The sequence below is a fragment of the Fundulus heteroclitus genome, unplaced genomic scaffold (assembly GCF_011125445.2).
Source record: "Fundulus heteroclitus isolate FHET01 unplaced genomic scaffold, MU-UCD_Fhet_4.1 scaffold_71, whole genome shotgun sequence".
NCBI classification, from domain to species: Eukaryota; Metazoa; Chordata; class Actinopteri; order Cyprinodontiformes; family Fundulidae; genus Fundulus; species Fundulus heteroclitus.
In genome coordinates this window covers 303,042-318,674 of record NW_023397154.1, presented here as the reverse complement: position 1 = coordinate 318,674, position 15,633 = coordinate 303,042, and the positions used below count along the sequence as shown (strand labels likewise).

At 41.1% G+C, this 15,633-nt stretch overlaps 1 protein-coding gene and 1 long non-coding RNA gene across 2 annotated transcripts; one reads left to right on the top strand and one right to left on the bottom strand.

The window, feature by feature from the left end:
• The first annotated feature begins 1,380 nt into the window (after positions 1-1,380).
• LOC118561769 lies at positions 1,381-2,056 on the top strand. Its single transcript, XR_004930243.1, has 3 exons — positions 1,381-1,553; positions 1,719-1,868; positions 1,968-2,056. It is a non-coding gene; the product is annotated as an uncharacterized LOC118561769 (long non-coding RNA).
• Positions 2,057-7,264: 5,208 nt separating this feature from the next.
• On the bottom strand, positions 7,265-14,971 carry LOC105919323 (CD276 antigen homolog). The gene is made up of 4 exons (XM_036133985.1): positions 14,878-14,971; positions 14,699-14,766; positions 10,486-10,848; positions 7,265-10,376 (listed from the first exon to the last, which is right to left on the bottom strand). The coding sequence occupies exons 2-4, from the start codon at positions 14,763-14,765 to the stop codon at positions 10,174-10,176; spliced, it is 633 nt and encodes a 210-aa protein (XP_035989878.1). The 5' UTR covers position 14,766; positions 14,878-14,971; the 3' UTR covers positions 7,265-10,173.
• Between the last annotated feature and the right edge of the window lie 662 nt (positions 14,972-15,633).

Here is a 15,633-nt window from a genome sequence, read left to right as displayed (position 1 = left end):
ACTTTCTCTCCGCAGCCAGAAGGGAAAGATTTGCTGCACACGAAAAGATGCAAAAAGAAAATAAATCGGGACGCACCTGAGAGATGAAAATATGCATTTCTTTAAACTGGTGCTCTTGACCAACCTTGACCTTACTGCTGCTCTGGAGAAAAGCCTGAATTGCCAAAAATCACCACCAGTTGAGTTTTAGGGTTATTTAAAGCAGTACTAAGTAATTTTATAGGGCCGCTTGTGCAACGTTGCTTATTTTGTTGCCCAAGTAAGTCACAGTCATAAACAAGACCCATAAACCAGGACTTGGGCCTAACAAAATTTTTAAAAAGTCAGAAGTCGCTCATAATGAGCAGATTCGTAACACCGCTATTGATGCCAATGGCGTCACACTGGGTTGCCGTAAAGGTGTTTGCTTTAGCGCAAGAACGAAAACAGAGCCGAAAGACCGCCTCCGGGTCGGCGCACAGACAGTTGCGTGTCTGGTTTTTTACCCAGAGAAAGTAGGGGGAGATGACAGAAAAAGTTAGGTTACCATTAGAGGGACTTAGAAGAGGATATGTTAAGCTTAGTGGTGCTTTAATTGACCTGGAGACCAGTCACATCTTCATTATGTGTTTCTGAGGAACTCTTTCAAGAACGATACAGTAAACACCGCAGCAGAAAGTTGTTACAGAGAACTTAGAAAATTAGGAAGCGATAGGTTTATTTTGAGAAAAATTAGTCTACTTGTACAAAACGATCTTTGTTTGTACAAGTGAAAATTTGTATCACAGTTTTTTTTTGTGTGATGCTGAATGTGTGCGGTTTCTCACCTCTATTCTTGTATGTGAGAGTTTCCTGGTCTGAGCTGCAGAGCAAAGCTCTCAGAGCCTCTGACATGTAGTGGTCCACAAAGAGGAAGAGGAGCTTTTTACTGTCTGCCAACCTGCTGCTGGTCTCATTTGATCCAGCTGCAGAATGGAGGGAACATCTGTCCACAGGCTGCTGGGTGAGTCCCATCTGCTGGATGTGTGTTGGTGTGGAAATGTTGAGAGACCATCACTGCTGCTTCCCACAGCAGAGCGCTGATTAAAGCTCCAACTAACCTGAGAGTCATTTCTCTGCAGCTCTCATCTCTCTGCTGAGCTGCTCAACAAACCAAGGTTAGAAACTTATTTTATTAGTCCCACTCTCTCTGTTTGAGTCCAAGATGGAGCATTTTCTGTTTGAGGTTCGATTCCGCTCTCTGTAACAGTCATGCATGTTAATGTCAATGATTGGCAATATTTACCATTATGTCTTTTCAGTCCTTTCAGCTGGTCTGACTGTGAGTCCCAGCAGATCTCAGTTCTCTGAAGGAGACTCTGTGTCTCTGAGCTGTGGAGAGGACAACAGCTCTGCTGGATGGACTGTGAGGAGGAACACAACCAGAGGAACCAGGACTCAGTGTGGAGACCAGTGGGGATTATTTGATGGTTCTTCGTGCAACATCAGCTCGTTAAGCTTAAGCAGCAGTGGAGTTTACTGGTGTGAGTCCAGAGAGGGAGCAGCCAGCAGCAGCATCCAGCTCACTGTCACTGGTAAGATCAGACTGTAGAGTTAGTGTTGATGAAGCTGTGTGGAAATGGATGAAATGCTGTAGCTCAGGTTTCTGTAGGTCAGGGTCTCTGTCTCAGGTCGGCAGCTTCAGTGGAAGATCAACACATTTTCACTCCATCGGTGAACTGATCAGAATCTCTCCATAGACGGATCTTCAACCTTAGCTCCGCCCACTTCTTCATCTCCTCCTGCCTCAGATTCCCTGCAGGTCAGGCTGGTCTGCCACCTGGTGGTCTTCTGTCCGTACATCGTCTCCTCTCTCCTCCTGGTGTTTTCTTAATGACACAGAGCCAAAGGTAACTCTGACTCATTTACGATTTACTATCATTTACTTGTTGCCTCAAAGTTTTTCTAGGGTTGATAATGTTCTTTATTATTCTTTTTAAATGTCATAGACTAGAGGAAGTGACCCGCCTGCCTCCTTGTCGATAACTCCTCCCTCCCAGGATGATCAGGGATTGGACGATAATTATGTCGACAGTTATGTCATCACAGAGCTTCACTTCTGATCTGATTAACTCATCACTCTCTGCTCCTTTTTGCTGTTATTTTACAGCTCTCTAAATTACTGTAAACCTTTTATTTTTTTCACCTGAATCTGACTTTGACTTATTTTGGTCTCATTTAAACATCTGAATGTACTTTCTTCACTTCTTTTGTAAAACTTGCTGAAACTTTTCCAAGGAATAAAATCTTGATTTTTGTCATTTACAAGCTGGAGGTCTCAGATGTTTCTCTCGGTCACCATGAGTTGGACCTGATTCAGTCAGTGTAAAAATTTGTAAATATTTATGGGGGTTATAAAATGCTGCATTGGTAATTTTTCACTATTTTCACTGCTAACCTGGGTGGTCTGCAGAGACGGTGTTAGATCAGCTGTTAAACAATTAGTGGGACACATGCATTAGCCAGTCATAACTACACAATATGGATGGATGCATGAGATTTAGTGTGGAGTTCACCCAAGTGGCCTGTAGGGGGCTCTATAGAGCCTTTGCAGTCAGCTTTAGACATGCTGAAGTCAGCAGTTTGGTTCTCATTCAAATGTATATTAATATGGAAAAAAGGGTAATTGTGTAAAAAAAAAAAAAAATTAAACTGCAAGTGATTCAAACTTATACCAGTGAGGAATTTGAGTTTTGCTTAAGGTGAAATAAAATCAGGACTTGCTGTGAGATTTGTTTTCCATGTGGATGTTTGACAGGATCAACTTGGTGGCCACAGAGGCAATTATAGTGACGATAAACGTGTGATTTTGGTGATTAAAGCGAAGCCAGAGTGAAATCAAACCTGCGGTGGATGCAAAGCGATAGTTGCTCGAATTGGAAAAGCTGAACTTTTGTGTCTCATCGCGCCACAACAACCAATCAGGAACCGGATGTGGCTGTGACGTGGCGTGAAGGCAGGGGAGTAGCACCAAATTCTGAACTCTGTACACACTCAGTGTCAGATGGTCTCTGTCCACGACAGAGCGTTTGTTGAGCTCTGCAGAATGAAGTCCAGATCGGACCAATCCTGGAGAAGAGTGAGTGAGGAGGCAGGAGTGGCAGTTAAGTGAAAACGTCACTAGATGGCGCTATATTGTACTGCTGATTTCTCGCAGAGCAAACGAGATTTGTTTGGTTCTAAATTTCACCAAAGGTACATTTCTCCAATTAAAAGATCATAAATGTTTCCGGGGATCATCAGTGATTTCTGACGAACGTCAGAATGGGATTGGGTCAGAACATCTCCTAAATGTCGGGTGTTCCTGTTCTTTGGTGGGCTGGTCCCATCATCAGCGGTCCAGGGAAGGAGCAGTGGTTGACTGATGCATGTGGAGAGTCAGGGCTGGTCCAGCGTCTGCAGCCCAGATGGCTGAAGAGGTGAATGCTGGTTCTGATAGAAAGGTGTCCATAAACAGAACAAGCCGTTTAATTTAAACAAATATTTATGACATGAACAACTTTTTAGGTCAGTTAACCAAGAGTCATTCTAGCCAGCTGTGAATCAGTGTAACTTAACAGCCAACAGCTAAGAAAATGTTGTGCTGCTTTAAAAGTCAGCCTTTGACTAACGTAGCGTTGTCCTGAAGTTCAGCTTTCTGCCAACAGAGAACACATCAGAGGTGTCAAAGTATTCACAATCGTTTACTCAAGTAGGATAGATACTAGGGTTTATAAATACTTCTGTATAAGTTGAAGTATCAACTAAAACCTTTTGCTCAAGTAAAAGTATAAACGTACGGGATACAGTGGCGGCTGGTGAAAAGAAATCTTGGTGGGGCTGGCCAATAGATTTCCCTGCCTAACCCAGTACATGCATTTAAATTAAAAGTCGGAAAATTACTACGATTCCACAATTAGCATTTAATTAATAAAAAAACATTGTTCACAAAGGATTATTTTGGTGTTTTTGTCTTATTAATCCTTTTCACAGACTCATGCCAGAGGGTTTGCATACATTGTACATGTACGTACAGGGTTTCCCGCAGCGCTATCTTGGCGTGGCGGCCGCCACGCCAAACTCACGCTACCGCCACGCCAACATTCCAAAAAAAAAAAATAAAAAAACTGACTAACACGCGCTTTCGCGCGTGCGTGAATGGCATGGAAAAAACACATGGATACCCCCGCTCCGCGAGTCTGTCCGCGGAAAACGTGTCGTCCCCCCCGCTCCGCGAGTCGGTTCGCCCACCCACCCCCCCGCTACGCGAGTCGGTCCGATGGAAAAGGTGCCGTTCAGCCCCCCCCCCTCCGCGAGTCGGTCCACCTCGCATAAGCAAATTCCTGCGGGAAACACTGACGTATATTATTACGAAACGAACATTTACGTCTTGAATATATATTCTATTTTTTATTTATATAAATGATTTAAGTAGAACAATGACTAGTGCAAAATCAAGTTGTATTTACCAGAGATGAAGTGTAGACTGCAAATTCTGTCGTGGCATGATGGCTCCCACAGTCGATTGGGATTGTCTGCCTGCATCCTTTTCATTGAAATTATCCATTTCTTTCTTCTTTCTTCGTCCTTCGGTAAATAAAATAAACGTACATCCGACGATTTGGAATGCCTCTGTGTGCAACCGGGAGCACAACAAGTCGTAGGCATTGTTTAGATTCCAAAAATAAACTAAAAGTACGCTCTAATTCACCTGTTTTGTCACGCTGGTAAGCGAAAACAGTTCTGTGTTTGCCGACCACCGTTACCCGGATGTAGCTTGTGATGTCACGCGTGAAGTGCACCTATCACTGTGCAGCTAGGGCTACGGCTCCAGGAGCCCCAAACCCATTCATTTTGGCGATGCTGATTGGCCAAATATTTATAAATCTTCCCTAGCAACAGTATACGATTGGTTATTTCGCTACACTTGTAGGGCTCCTTGAGTCACAGCCCCACAAGTGTAGAAGAAGAGAAATGATACGTTCTGTTGGTGGAAATGCACCGTTAAATGAGAGTCAATTAGTAGAAGTGTTTTAATAATTCTTATTACATGTAGCCACGTACTATTAAGTAAAAACTGACATTAATAATACTTTTAAAATCTCTATATATTTTGATATTTCCCCTCCACATCTATGGAGGGCAGCGCCCGAGCGCCCCCTATGGGCCTGCCGCCACTGACGGGATATAAAACTACTTAAAGTATTAAAGTAGAAGTAATTTAAGTTCTAAAAACTCCCCCCCCCCCCCCCCCCCCCTTTACTAGAATTGTATGATGTTAATATTGAAAGGTGGGGCGCACTGGTGGCACAGCAGGTAGCTCGACTCATGTGTACGGAGGCCTTAGTCCTCGACGCGGTCGACCCGGGTGTGACTCTGACCTGCGGTCCTTTGCCGCATGTCTCTCCCCCTCTTCCACCTCCTTCCTGTCAGCCTTCTGTGTTAAAAAGCGAGCCACTAGAGCTGTGAAAAAGCTCCAAAAAATATGTATCTGTTAAAGGTGCATATAGATGCAATGCTAAGCATCAATATGGGTTCCATGGAGCAGAAAATCTGATGTTTGCTTAACTATAAGTATTGGTGCAAAAAGTCCAACTTCAGAGACATATTATCAATCACCTTTTACTTATTATTGGAATGTGAATGAACATCCAAGCGTAGCTACAGGAATTTATGATGTAAAATAACAAAAGTGGACATTAAAATGAGTGCATTACCCACCTTGTGCTGTCCTCACACCACGTGACCATGTGCTGCTAGACAGCCAGCGAACAAAATGAAAGAAAAAAGTTCTCCGCACAAGGCTTTCTCTTCTTGTGTTCTCAGAAGAACTTTTATTTACGAATCTGGATTCCTTTTTTTATTGTAACTGAAATATACAGAAGAAGAAAAAATCACTGACCAATATCCATATAGCTTAGCTTTAGCACAATGAGACATTTTTAGCACAATGAGACATTTTTTTTCTACACCTTTTCCAAAATACTTTCAAACCATTTTAAGAGCAAAGCAATACTTACAGTGACGAATGTTTCCCAAAGCAGAAGCGAAGAACAAATCTACAGTCCAACAGGAGCATTTTCATGAGCACATTTTTGCGGAGAAAAAATACGTCAAAGATATTTTTGGAGGTGAGAGCACTCACTATCTCACATAAATCAGAAACAGATCTAACGAAGAAGAGATGTCTCACTCGGATTAAATATAAACCCCCAAACCGTTATAACCATTTTTTTACCATGAATGGAAACTAATTTTAAACTGTAAACTTGTTTTAAATCTTATTTATGTAATTTATTCATGCCATGAATTTCTACTGTCTTTTGACAAAAGGCAGAACACTCCTATAACAATTACCCTTGTATTGCTGTCTCTATAAAGTAGACAGTGTTATCAAAACGAATGATTAAAAAAACAGATTATAACAAATAATCCTAAAAATGCAATGTTCTTCTGTGTTTGTTGGGGCATTTGGTTAACAACTTGGTGTAGAACTGCCTCCAACCACAATCAAATCACTCTGTTTGGCGCCGTTTATCTGAATATATTTTGTTTTTGCCTTTTATTGACAGGCAAGAACGACAAGACAAGCTGAAATAAAAGTAGAAGTAATGAGACTATTTTAAAAATGTAAGAAGTAAAAGTAAGCTAAAAAATAATTACACCACCAAAGCATAAATAACCAAAATTTCTACTTAAGTAAGATTATTTGTACTTACACCTCTGGAACACACATATAGTAATAAATGAGCAAGCAAGCAATTTACCCTTCAAGAAAGCTTTTATTTAACTTTTTTTTTATTTAAAATTTTTTAGTGGAACAGATGACAAAAAAGCCTTTACCTCTAAAAACACCAAAAAGAAAACCTGTCTAACCCCAACAAGAGAAAAAAAAAAACACAATAAAAAGAGTCAAGCAATTCTCTGTGTTAGATTAAGGCAATATTTCTGATATAATGAAGAATATAGCGAATAATGTCTCAGGCTTAGACGGTTGATTTAGAGAAAGATGACAACAAGCTGAGTTTACATACAAACATGAGGAAAGTCTAGATTCTGAGCAGATATAGAAAGAGAAATTGGAATTTATGAAAAAAATGTAAGGACAGTTACCAAATTTTCCTCATAATGTTAAGAATTATCCTCATGTTTAAAATATTTTTCCGTAAAAAAAAAAAAATTGTTTTAGGCTCTTTAACCATTCATGCAAGCAGCATAAAATATAATTGATTTGCCAAGTCTGATCTGATGACTCTTGTGTTTTTTTTTTTTTTTTTGGACTCTTTATTCTTATGCTTCACCATAAAAAAATATTTTGCCCAAAAAGATAAGTGATAATGAAAACATGTCTTTCTACCACAAGAGGTACTGAAATCAAACACAGGAACAACAGCAGAGGGCGCTTTACAGCAAACACACCAGAGGAAGTAATATTTTACTAAGACTATTGTGTTTTTTCCCCTGTGTTTGTTATTGTACTACTCCTGTCTGCCACAAGGGGCGAATGTCTTGAAAAGTCTCGTTTTAACTATTTTACTAAACAATTTTAACTGGTATTAAGTTATTTGGGCTTTAGTTTTGTTTGGAACATAATATCACAAATTTTATTTAAGAATTTAACAACAGAGAAAGTGAGAAAAAAGGGGTTCTGGTGAGGGGGTGGCGTTTTTCATAAAGAAGCAGGAAAAAAACTATCCTTTATCCATTTCTCAGTAACCACAGATATAACAAAATTAAATAAGAAGCTTTAACAGGTAAAAGGGAAAAAAAAAACTAAATATTCAGTAAGCCTGTGTAAAAAAAAATATCTGATGGATTTTATTTAGAAAATTGTGTTATGGCTTTTAATCTCATAACATTTTAGAAGGCCAGCATTGAGTGAAAGGTTGATGTTTAAGTCACTGCCTGTTATGGCGAAAAGTAGAAATACCAAAACAAAACTTGGAAGATTCTGGGTGAAAGAAGAAAAAATATATATATTTATAAACGTTTTTGGTTTGTTCTTTGCTTTTCTTTCAGTATTAAAAAATATTGTTTTATAAAAACAAAAAGATATTTCAGAACAAAGTAATAAAAAAATAGTCATCTTAGGAAACAGAAGGCTAGGTTAAAAAAAATGGGGATAATTATCCGTTATGTTATTATGCCGTTCAGGACTTCAGCAAACATGAGGAACAGGTTTTGTTTTTTTTTTTAACCAAGAATCTTATGCTGAGTGCAACATTGTGTGTATGCTGTGAGTGTGTGAAACCAAGGTCAGATTCCTAGTTTAAGCACATAAAGCTGATCCTGAAAGGACTTAAAAACACAAATATAGTGAATTACAAGCACCACAATGTTAAAAAAAAATAGAAATAAATAGTTTGTTTTACTTGCTTCATCAGAATCAGACATACTTTAATAATCCCAGAGGGAAATTACTTTAATTACTTCATTTCTCACCCAAGAGAAGGAACATCCAAGGCAAACAGCATGGGACCACACAAAGAACCCTGGGGAATACCCCCCATACAGAAAGGGGATTGTGACATCACACTGCGGCTCAATGCCATGTTGGCTAAGCCAGCAGAATCAGGCTTCAATTACAGATGTAGATTCAATCATAAACAGAGCGAGGACTCTTTAGCCAAATCAAAAGTGCGTCAGTCGCCATGATGATAGCTGTCCGAATAATGCAGGCCTAGGCTTTTTTAGCCTAGGAACCCCACAACATCCCTTACCGGTGCCAAGAAGCCATGATCTCCCACAATCCTTTGCATGACATGACGTGTCAGCACAGCCCCCGCTCACGGAAATCAACATAAAAATGTCTGGAGAAAAATACGAACTTTATAGTTCTTGTTCAGAAGGCTGTAGGCCCAGATTTGACTCATCATTCCTCCCCATGATAGAGTTCTCACTGTTAACCTGGTGAAAGGTGAAGGAACAGGAGCTGGGAGCTAAAATTAGGGGTATTCAGATGAGCTTAAGATCCCAGCAGTAACCATAAGACATTGTTAGGCACCAGAAATGGGAATGAAACAGAGAAAATTGCTCAACTTTAACGTTATGTGGACAGTATATATATGCAGAATTTGCAATCACAAATCACAATCTATGACACAAAGTGTTATTGATGCCCCAGGTTTGACCACGTAAGAGTGTATTCGCACCTCTTGGCTTTTTTTTGTTGTTGCCTCACAACCCTGAATTAAAATGGATTGGGCAGGTTAGGGTTAGTTGGTACGTTTGCTGTGGTACCAGGTGGTTTCATTTGAAGACAGTGATGATGCTCCAGGGGAACATTGTCCCTAACTTGTCTGGGGAGCTCCTTGGTCTTCATGCTGTGATGCCTCTTTCTTAGTGGCCTTTCAGGATTATACTAACAAGTCATGTGACACTTAAGACACACAGCTGGACTTCATTTAATTAATTATGGTCCATTTGAAGGTAATTGGTTGGACAAGAACATTTTAGGGTCTTCATAGGAATTTTCTGTTTTTGTGTTTATTTGTCTTATTTTACGTCACCAAACTAGACAGTCTTGTGCAGATTCATCCAATGAACCAAGATTGAAATCATGTAAATTACAGATGGGAATGTAACAAAATAGGTAAAAAGCCAAGAGGGTTGGAAACCTTTGCAAGGCCCTGTGTGTCCTAGAAATGTTGTAAAATGCCCCCAGATTGGGGGAACTATTATACACAAAAGCATTCAGGAATCATCTAAATGACTGTTACATTAACACGAGCTCTTTAAGCAGAAATAAGTATAAAAAAATACGGCACTAGTAACAACTGTAAACAATAGGATCCCTCCTGGTCCGGAGGCTCTTATGGATAAAATTTAGCCACAATCACGGTTCATAACATCTCTAACAATAACAGCAATCATCCTCTTTGTTCCCCTCCCTCAGGGTCTCCACCACCTATAGACTTTTACGTAGCAGAGCTGACAGTAAGACCACGTCCATCCCAGAATGCAAAGCGGTGAGACATCTGTGCCCATCCCCATCACAAAGTAATACAAACTCAACAAAACTGAGAAACACCATTTTGAAAGCTGGGGATAGAATCGTCAAAGAAGAGCTTCTAATGTACCCAGTTTAACCCTTGAGAGAAACATGTTTCACAGAAGCTGAACGTAGAATAAAAAAAGACGAGGAACTCTACAGAACAGGTTCTCCATCACTGCAGTTCACTTAGAGATGGGCCGGTAGCTCATCATCAATAAAGACCTGAGAAACCTGCACGCGGTTAAAGCCAGCAGGGGAACAGTCACCGCAACGACTGGGAGCAAAAGGGGCAGATACTGCTGAATGTCTTCACCCTCATCTTCATCTTCCTCCTGGTATCTTCTTTGGTTGATCCAGATGTCATCATCGGTATCATGGATCTGATCTGCGGACCAGAGTCGGGGGTGATTATCAGCTGTCAGAGCGCTAAACGAAGAGGAATGTACATCTTTGTTCCACTCCCACACCACCATCCTGCCACGGGACAAGCTCACCTTCGCGGACCACTCTCAGCTTGATGATCAAATTGGGCTCAGAGATCAGAACGGCTCTCTTCTGACGGCTCGACACCGCCTGGACGACCCGACACTCGTACACGCCGCTGTCGTCGGTGGTGGAGTTCTTCAGGAGCAGAGACACCTCGCCCTCCTTCATCTCTTTATCCAGCAGGTCCACTCGGTCCTTAAAGGCCCGGTCCTGGAAGTCTGGATAGACGTGCTGATCTCTGTAGAGGAAGATGTAGGCCATCTTCTGGTCAGGTCGGCTCCACTCCAAATACTTGACCGGGTCTATCCGGTTGGGAGCTCGGCATGGCAGGGTGACGGTCCGTCCCTCCAGGACTTTGATGTGGATCTCAACTGAGGAAGGTGAAGAACACAGATGTAAATAGAACAAAATGTTGTTTCGTAAGCAGTGGCAAAATCAACAAAGTAATGAATCTACATCAAGTCCTGAAAGGGCTTAATGTATTTGCTGGTTAAAAGTTTATCATTTGTAACGGTAAAAACTTTTTTTCCCCAATTCTACTGAGATACAGATTAGTTATAAGTGGAACATTTGAGAACATTTGAGTCAGGGCTTAAAAAGACTGGAAAACTGGCCGAGATGATGAACGGTAAGCTTTGTTTTTTTTTTCCTGCGCGGCGATCATGGCAGCGTCGGCCGTTTTTTTTTTTGTTGTTGTTGTTTGCAATCACCGTCCAGGAATGGGTATATGTTTAATGTTTGTCTCATTTGAAATGTTTTTGAGTAAGCTATCCTGGTAGCAGGCTATCATGTTAGCGCCTGCTACCATGATAGCCTATATGCTGTCATGGTAGCAGGCGCTATTTTATTAACATGTCGGCCACCAAAATACTCTTACCTTGACTTGATGTCGCTGGAATTGGGTCAGGATGTTCTTCGGTTGGGCCCTTTCCTCCAACAAAATGCTTGCTACATATGTACTTGAATTTGGTAACTTTTTCCGGGTTGAACTGTTGTGTAGGCCGACCGCCCCGGTGTTCCAAGCGTACACATTTCTCCTTGGCAGTCTTGAAGAAAACATCCTTCATATACGGCCGATCAGCGTAACTCGAGTCGCTGTTGCACGTTCCATAGCAACAATGTTTAAAAACCATGGTCTTAGATTTGGAAAAAGCAGTCGTTTACCGAGTAAAACCTAGGCTAACGCACGTCTCTTACAGCGAAACAACAGCGGCTTTCTGGAGTTTGCCCCACTGCGTACCACGTGATGTGACGTCATCGTGACGTTGTGTTTCTAAAAATAGCTCGCGCGCGGTACCGCATTCTGATTTTAACCAGTAGATGGAGCACCAGATCAAGTCTACCTATACACTCCTGATCAAAATCTTAGGACCAGTTAAAAAAAATTGCATAAATTTACATTTTGCACTGTTGGCTGTTAAGAAGGCTCTAAACAGAGGTTCAAAATGCAAAGAGAAGAAATGGGAACAAGAGAGACCATAAGTTGTGAGCAGACAATTTATTAAAAAAAACAATTTATCTCAAGTAGGCTGTTCATTGGCTGATCAAAAGTTGAAAAAAACTCCTTAAACAGAAATTAAAGTGTCAAAAACTGACACGGAGGGCATCCACTGTCTGGAACAGATGTCCGTTGTTGTAAAGCTTCCTTGCCATCCATCCCAAAATGTTCTCAACTGATTTAAGATCAGGGGAACACGCAGGATGGTCCAGAAGGCTGGGAAAAAGTATTGGTCAGACGGGCATTGTTGTTCTGCAGAAAAAAAAGAAAGAAAAAAAACCCGGTCATCCCCACAAAGACGAGGGCTCTTTGTCATGAGGGACGCCCGCTGTTAGGCACCCTGCACAACCTGGAGATCCATTGTTTCATTAAAGGAAAAATCTCCCCAGACCATGATGATGGTGCCCCCTCCGACTTCCAACCTCCGCAGTGACGGCACGTTGTGATAGGCCTTGTTTATGCAGCTCAACAATCCGGCCATGTTCAAAGACGGTGAGATCTTCACAGCGTGATTACTCAACAGGAAATTACATGCAATCCACATTTTTGCACAGATTTTGGCTTTTAAAGGCTGTGGTCTTAAACTTTTGACTAAAACAGCCCATTTCTGTCAAATCGGGGGGGGGGGGTTTGTTTGTTTTTCAATAAATTGTCTGCTTACAACTTTTGGTCTCTTGTTCCCATTTCTTCTTTTCCTATTTTGACACTCGACGTAGAGCCTTCTTAAGAGCCAACAGTGCAAAATGGATCCAATTTTAGACGAAAGATGCATCAAGTAAGTGCATTTCCTTATCTATAAGCGTATAAAACATCCTCTGGGTTTTTTTTTTAAAACAAATACACTTACAATGCTCCATCTTGCTGCTTGTCCTGTTTGACAGGCAGCCTTTGCACCAGTGGAAATGACAGAACACTCCCCAAACAGGCAGGGCGTGCACTGTTGTTGACAGACACCTTTGTGAGTTCAGACGTGGCGAGTTTAAACCCGTAATTAGAGTGGCCCAGTCAAAGTGCAGAGAAAAATCCAACTGAGAATCTGTGGAAAGGCTCAGAAACCAAAAAATGGGCAAAAGTTACATATTACAGATGTTCAATGCTGGTGATAAAAAAAAGCTGAAACTGCAATTAAAAGGTGGCTCTGAAGAGGAACAAATGCATGCCACACTTTTCAGTTCTCAGTATTCATGGTGCACGAACAGTTTTACAAAGAACCGCACCGTATTGGGTCACAGCTGCTCTGAAACGTGCCTAAAGACGGACGAAAGCCGCTGGAAGTGAGAACGACTCAAACAGAGCTGGCAATCACGCCGTCTGTCCAGGAAATGAATAAAACAAAGAGCTGCGGTGGACGACAAGCACGTGGGGTAAGCGCTTGCCTCAGGGCAAGAGAAGATTTCCTGGAGAGAAAAAAAGAAATCTATCTAACCAGAAAGCCATCAACAAGCAGAAGAAATAATGGAGCAAGAACTGGAAAGGCGTCCATGCTCCAGGTGTCTCCTATCACAGCAGAGGTTCAGACCGGTAGACCTCTGGACATGTTTTCGTCTTTTACAGGGGGAGAAATATCAGGATGTCAGGTAGTGCTCAGTGTTAGAGCTGCAGGACATGTTGCAGATATAATATGTCTGAAATCTAAACATCCCAAAAAAGCATTGGGAACGATGGCATTGCCGACTGCCATAGAGTTTGCATGACCATAATGGAGTCAGCCTGCAGGACGGGTCCCTCTGCAGCAGATGCTCCTTCCTGATCCAGACCACCAGGAAGCAGGAAGAGCTGGAAGCCCTGATCCTGAGATAAACACCAGGATCAACGAGTTACAGCGGAGGGCTTTTATAGCTGAAAACCTAGGTTCACTGATATCCTCGGTTTGCATTGACTCATGTTGTTATTATTATGACATGTTCATGAAACATGCAACAAACAGTATTTTTAACTAGTATCCAGCCTTTGTCATGGTTGGGATAAACGTAATTTTGTATGAAAAAGGGTAATATCTGCTATATTAGATAGAATATTCTCATCCGAGTCAAAACTGTTTGTCTTGACAAAAAGTTTATGTTAACTGGCAGAAAACCAACTATTGCTGTAAAAACCTAACTTTCCACAGTAAAATAAAATAAAGGCTAGTTTTTTCTGCTGAATAAAAAGACTGTTAGAAGTCAGTTAGATGATATTTAGTAAACAGTAAGTTTCTGAATATAATGTGAAATGGAAATGCATTTAGGTCAGAGGCGGATATAAATGACTTCAGAATACCAGCTTCTGTTTTTGGAAGCAACACACCTGATCCTGGAGGTCATTTAGGAAGAAAACTAAAGCTGTAGCTCTGCTTTAAATAGTTTACTTTGTGTACAACCCCTCTGAAAACGTACCTGACAGAATAAACTGCACTTTGGTCACATATTATCCTTAAAAAATGTTTCACACAAGTATAACCCCCTGGAAACGATCAGGGATGTTATTTATAGAAGTATAGAGTGTAAATATTGTGATATCCGCTGATCAAAAATGATTATCCTGCAGTTTTTCATTGAAAATAACAAAACTCGCTGTGTTGTGATGTTGACAGCTTCCTTGCTGATGTAATTACACACACTGGCCACTATGAGCAGCATTGCTTTCAGCTCCCACGGATTTCCCACGGATAAAATGCTTATTTTTTTTCAATTCGAGTTTCAGATTATTCCATATAAGTGTACCGGAAATCGAGCGAAACTCACAGACTAGGGCTCCTACCAGCCGGGGTCCCGTACACATCAGGAGGAGGAAAACTGCGAGGCGCACCATCCTGAGGAAACAGAGACACGTCACACAGGTGGTTTCTGAACAAGAAGCAGATCTGCTCTGAAGAAAATAAAGCATTATGGGTTAGAAACACTTGTTTTCCCCACAAACTTACCTTTATGCAACACTATGCGCCTACGGAAACCAGCCAGACAAGGTGTTCAGGTGTAAAGCACACCTGCAGAGAGGGAGGAGCTACTGCTGCTGCTTTGAATGTCCGCTCACAACTCAGGAAATGCCCCTTCTGACAAAGAACGTCTCAAAAAACGTCACTAAAAGGCATTTCTGCTTCAAAATAACTAAGATAACGGCGACAAAGATTTAAATAAACGAATAAATAAAAGCTACGTTCATTTTTACGAGTTACTTTTAAAAAATTTAAACTACAAATCATTTTTTACACCCTTAGAAGCTGAAGCACTTCAGTTAAGTTAGTCATTTGTTGGTATATAAACTTTAATTACTCGATTAGAGGCAAAAGGCTCATAATAACCTGTTGGTATACATTTTCTTTGCATCTCACCCCTGGAGGATCAGTTTTAAATGAGGAATTAGGATATCCGGGGTACAGTGAACGCAGCATGGTGTCTATGTGTCTCTCTCGCTCTCTCTGTGAACTGTGGCCCAATAAACTTGCTCCTTTTTTTTCACCTGTAAAGAGCCGCACCCGCTCAGACGCCTTACCTGAGAGATGACGTCAGCGGTCCTGACTGAGTGACTGTCTCAGGTAAAAACTGGGAAAGTAAACATTGCCTTGTTAACACCGTCAGTTTGAAATGTAAATGTCCGTTAATGTTCTATTTTATCTTATTTTATTTTTATTTTATTTCATCTTATTTTTAACAGCGTGGCGGAAATTTGTTGTGTTACT

What these genes read in the sequence shown, in the direction of transcription:
- LOC105919323 (XM_036133985.1), bottom strand. Translation starts at nt 14,765, where the DNA reads ATGGTGCGCCTCGCAGTTTTCCTCCTCCTGATGTGTACGGGACCCCGG. An exon ending in GCTGGTAGGAGCCCTAGTCT is followed by an intron (nt 10,849 to 14,698) that starts GTGAGTTTCGCT and finishes CACCTTCCTCAG; the next exon opens with TTGAGATCCACATCAAAGTC. An exon ending in GCTGAGAGTGGTCCGCGAAG is followed by an intron (nt 10,377 to 10,485) that starts GTGAGCTTGTCC and finishes TCTGGTCCGCAG; the next exon opens with ATCAGATCCATGATACCGAT.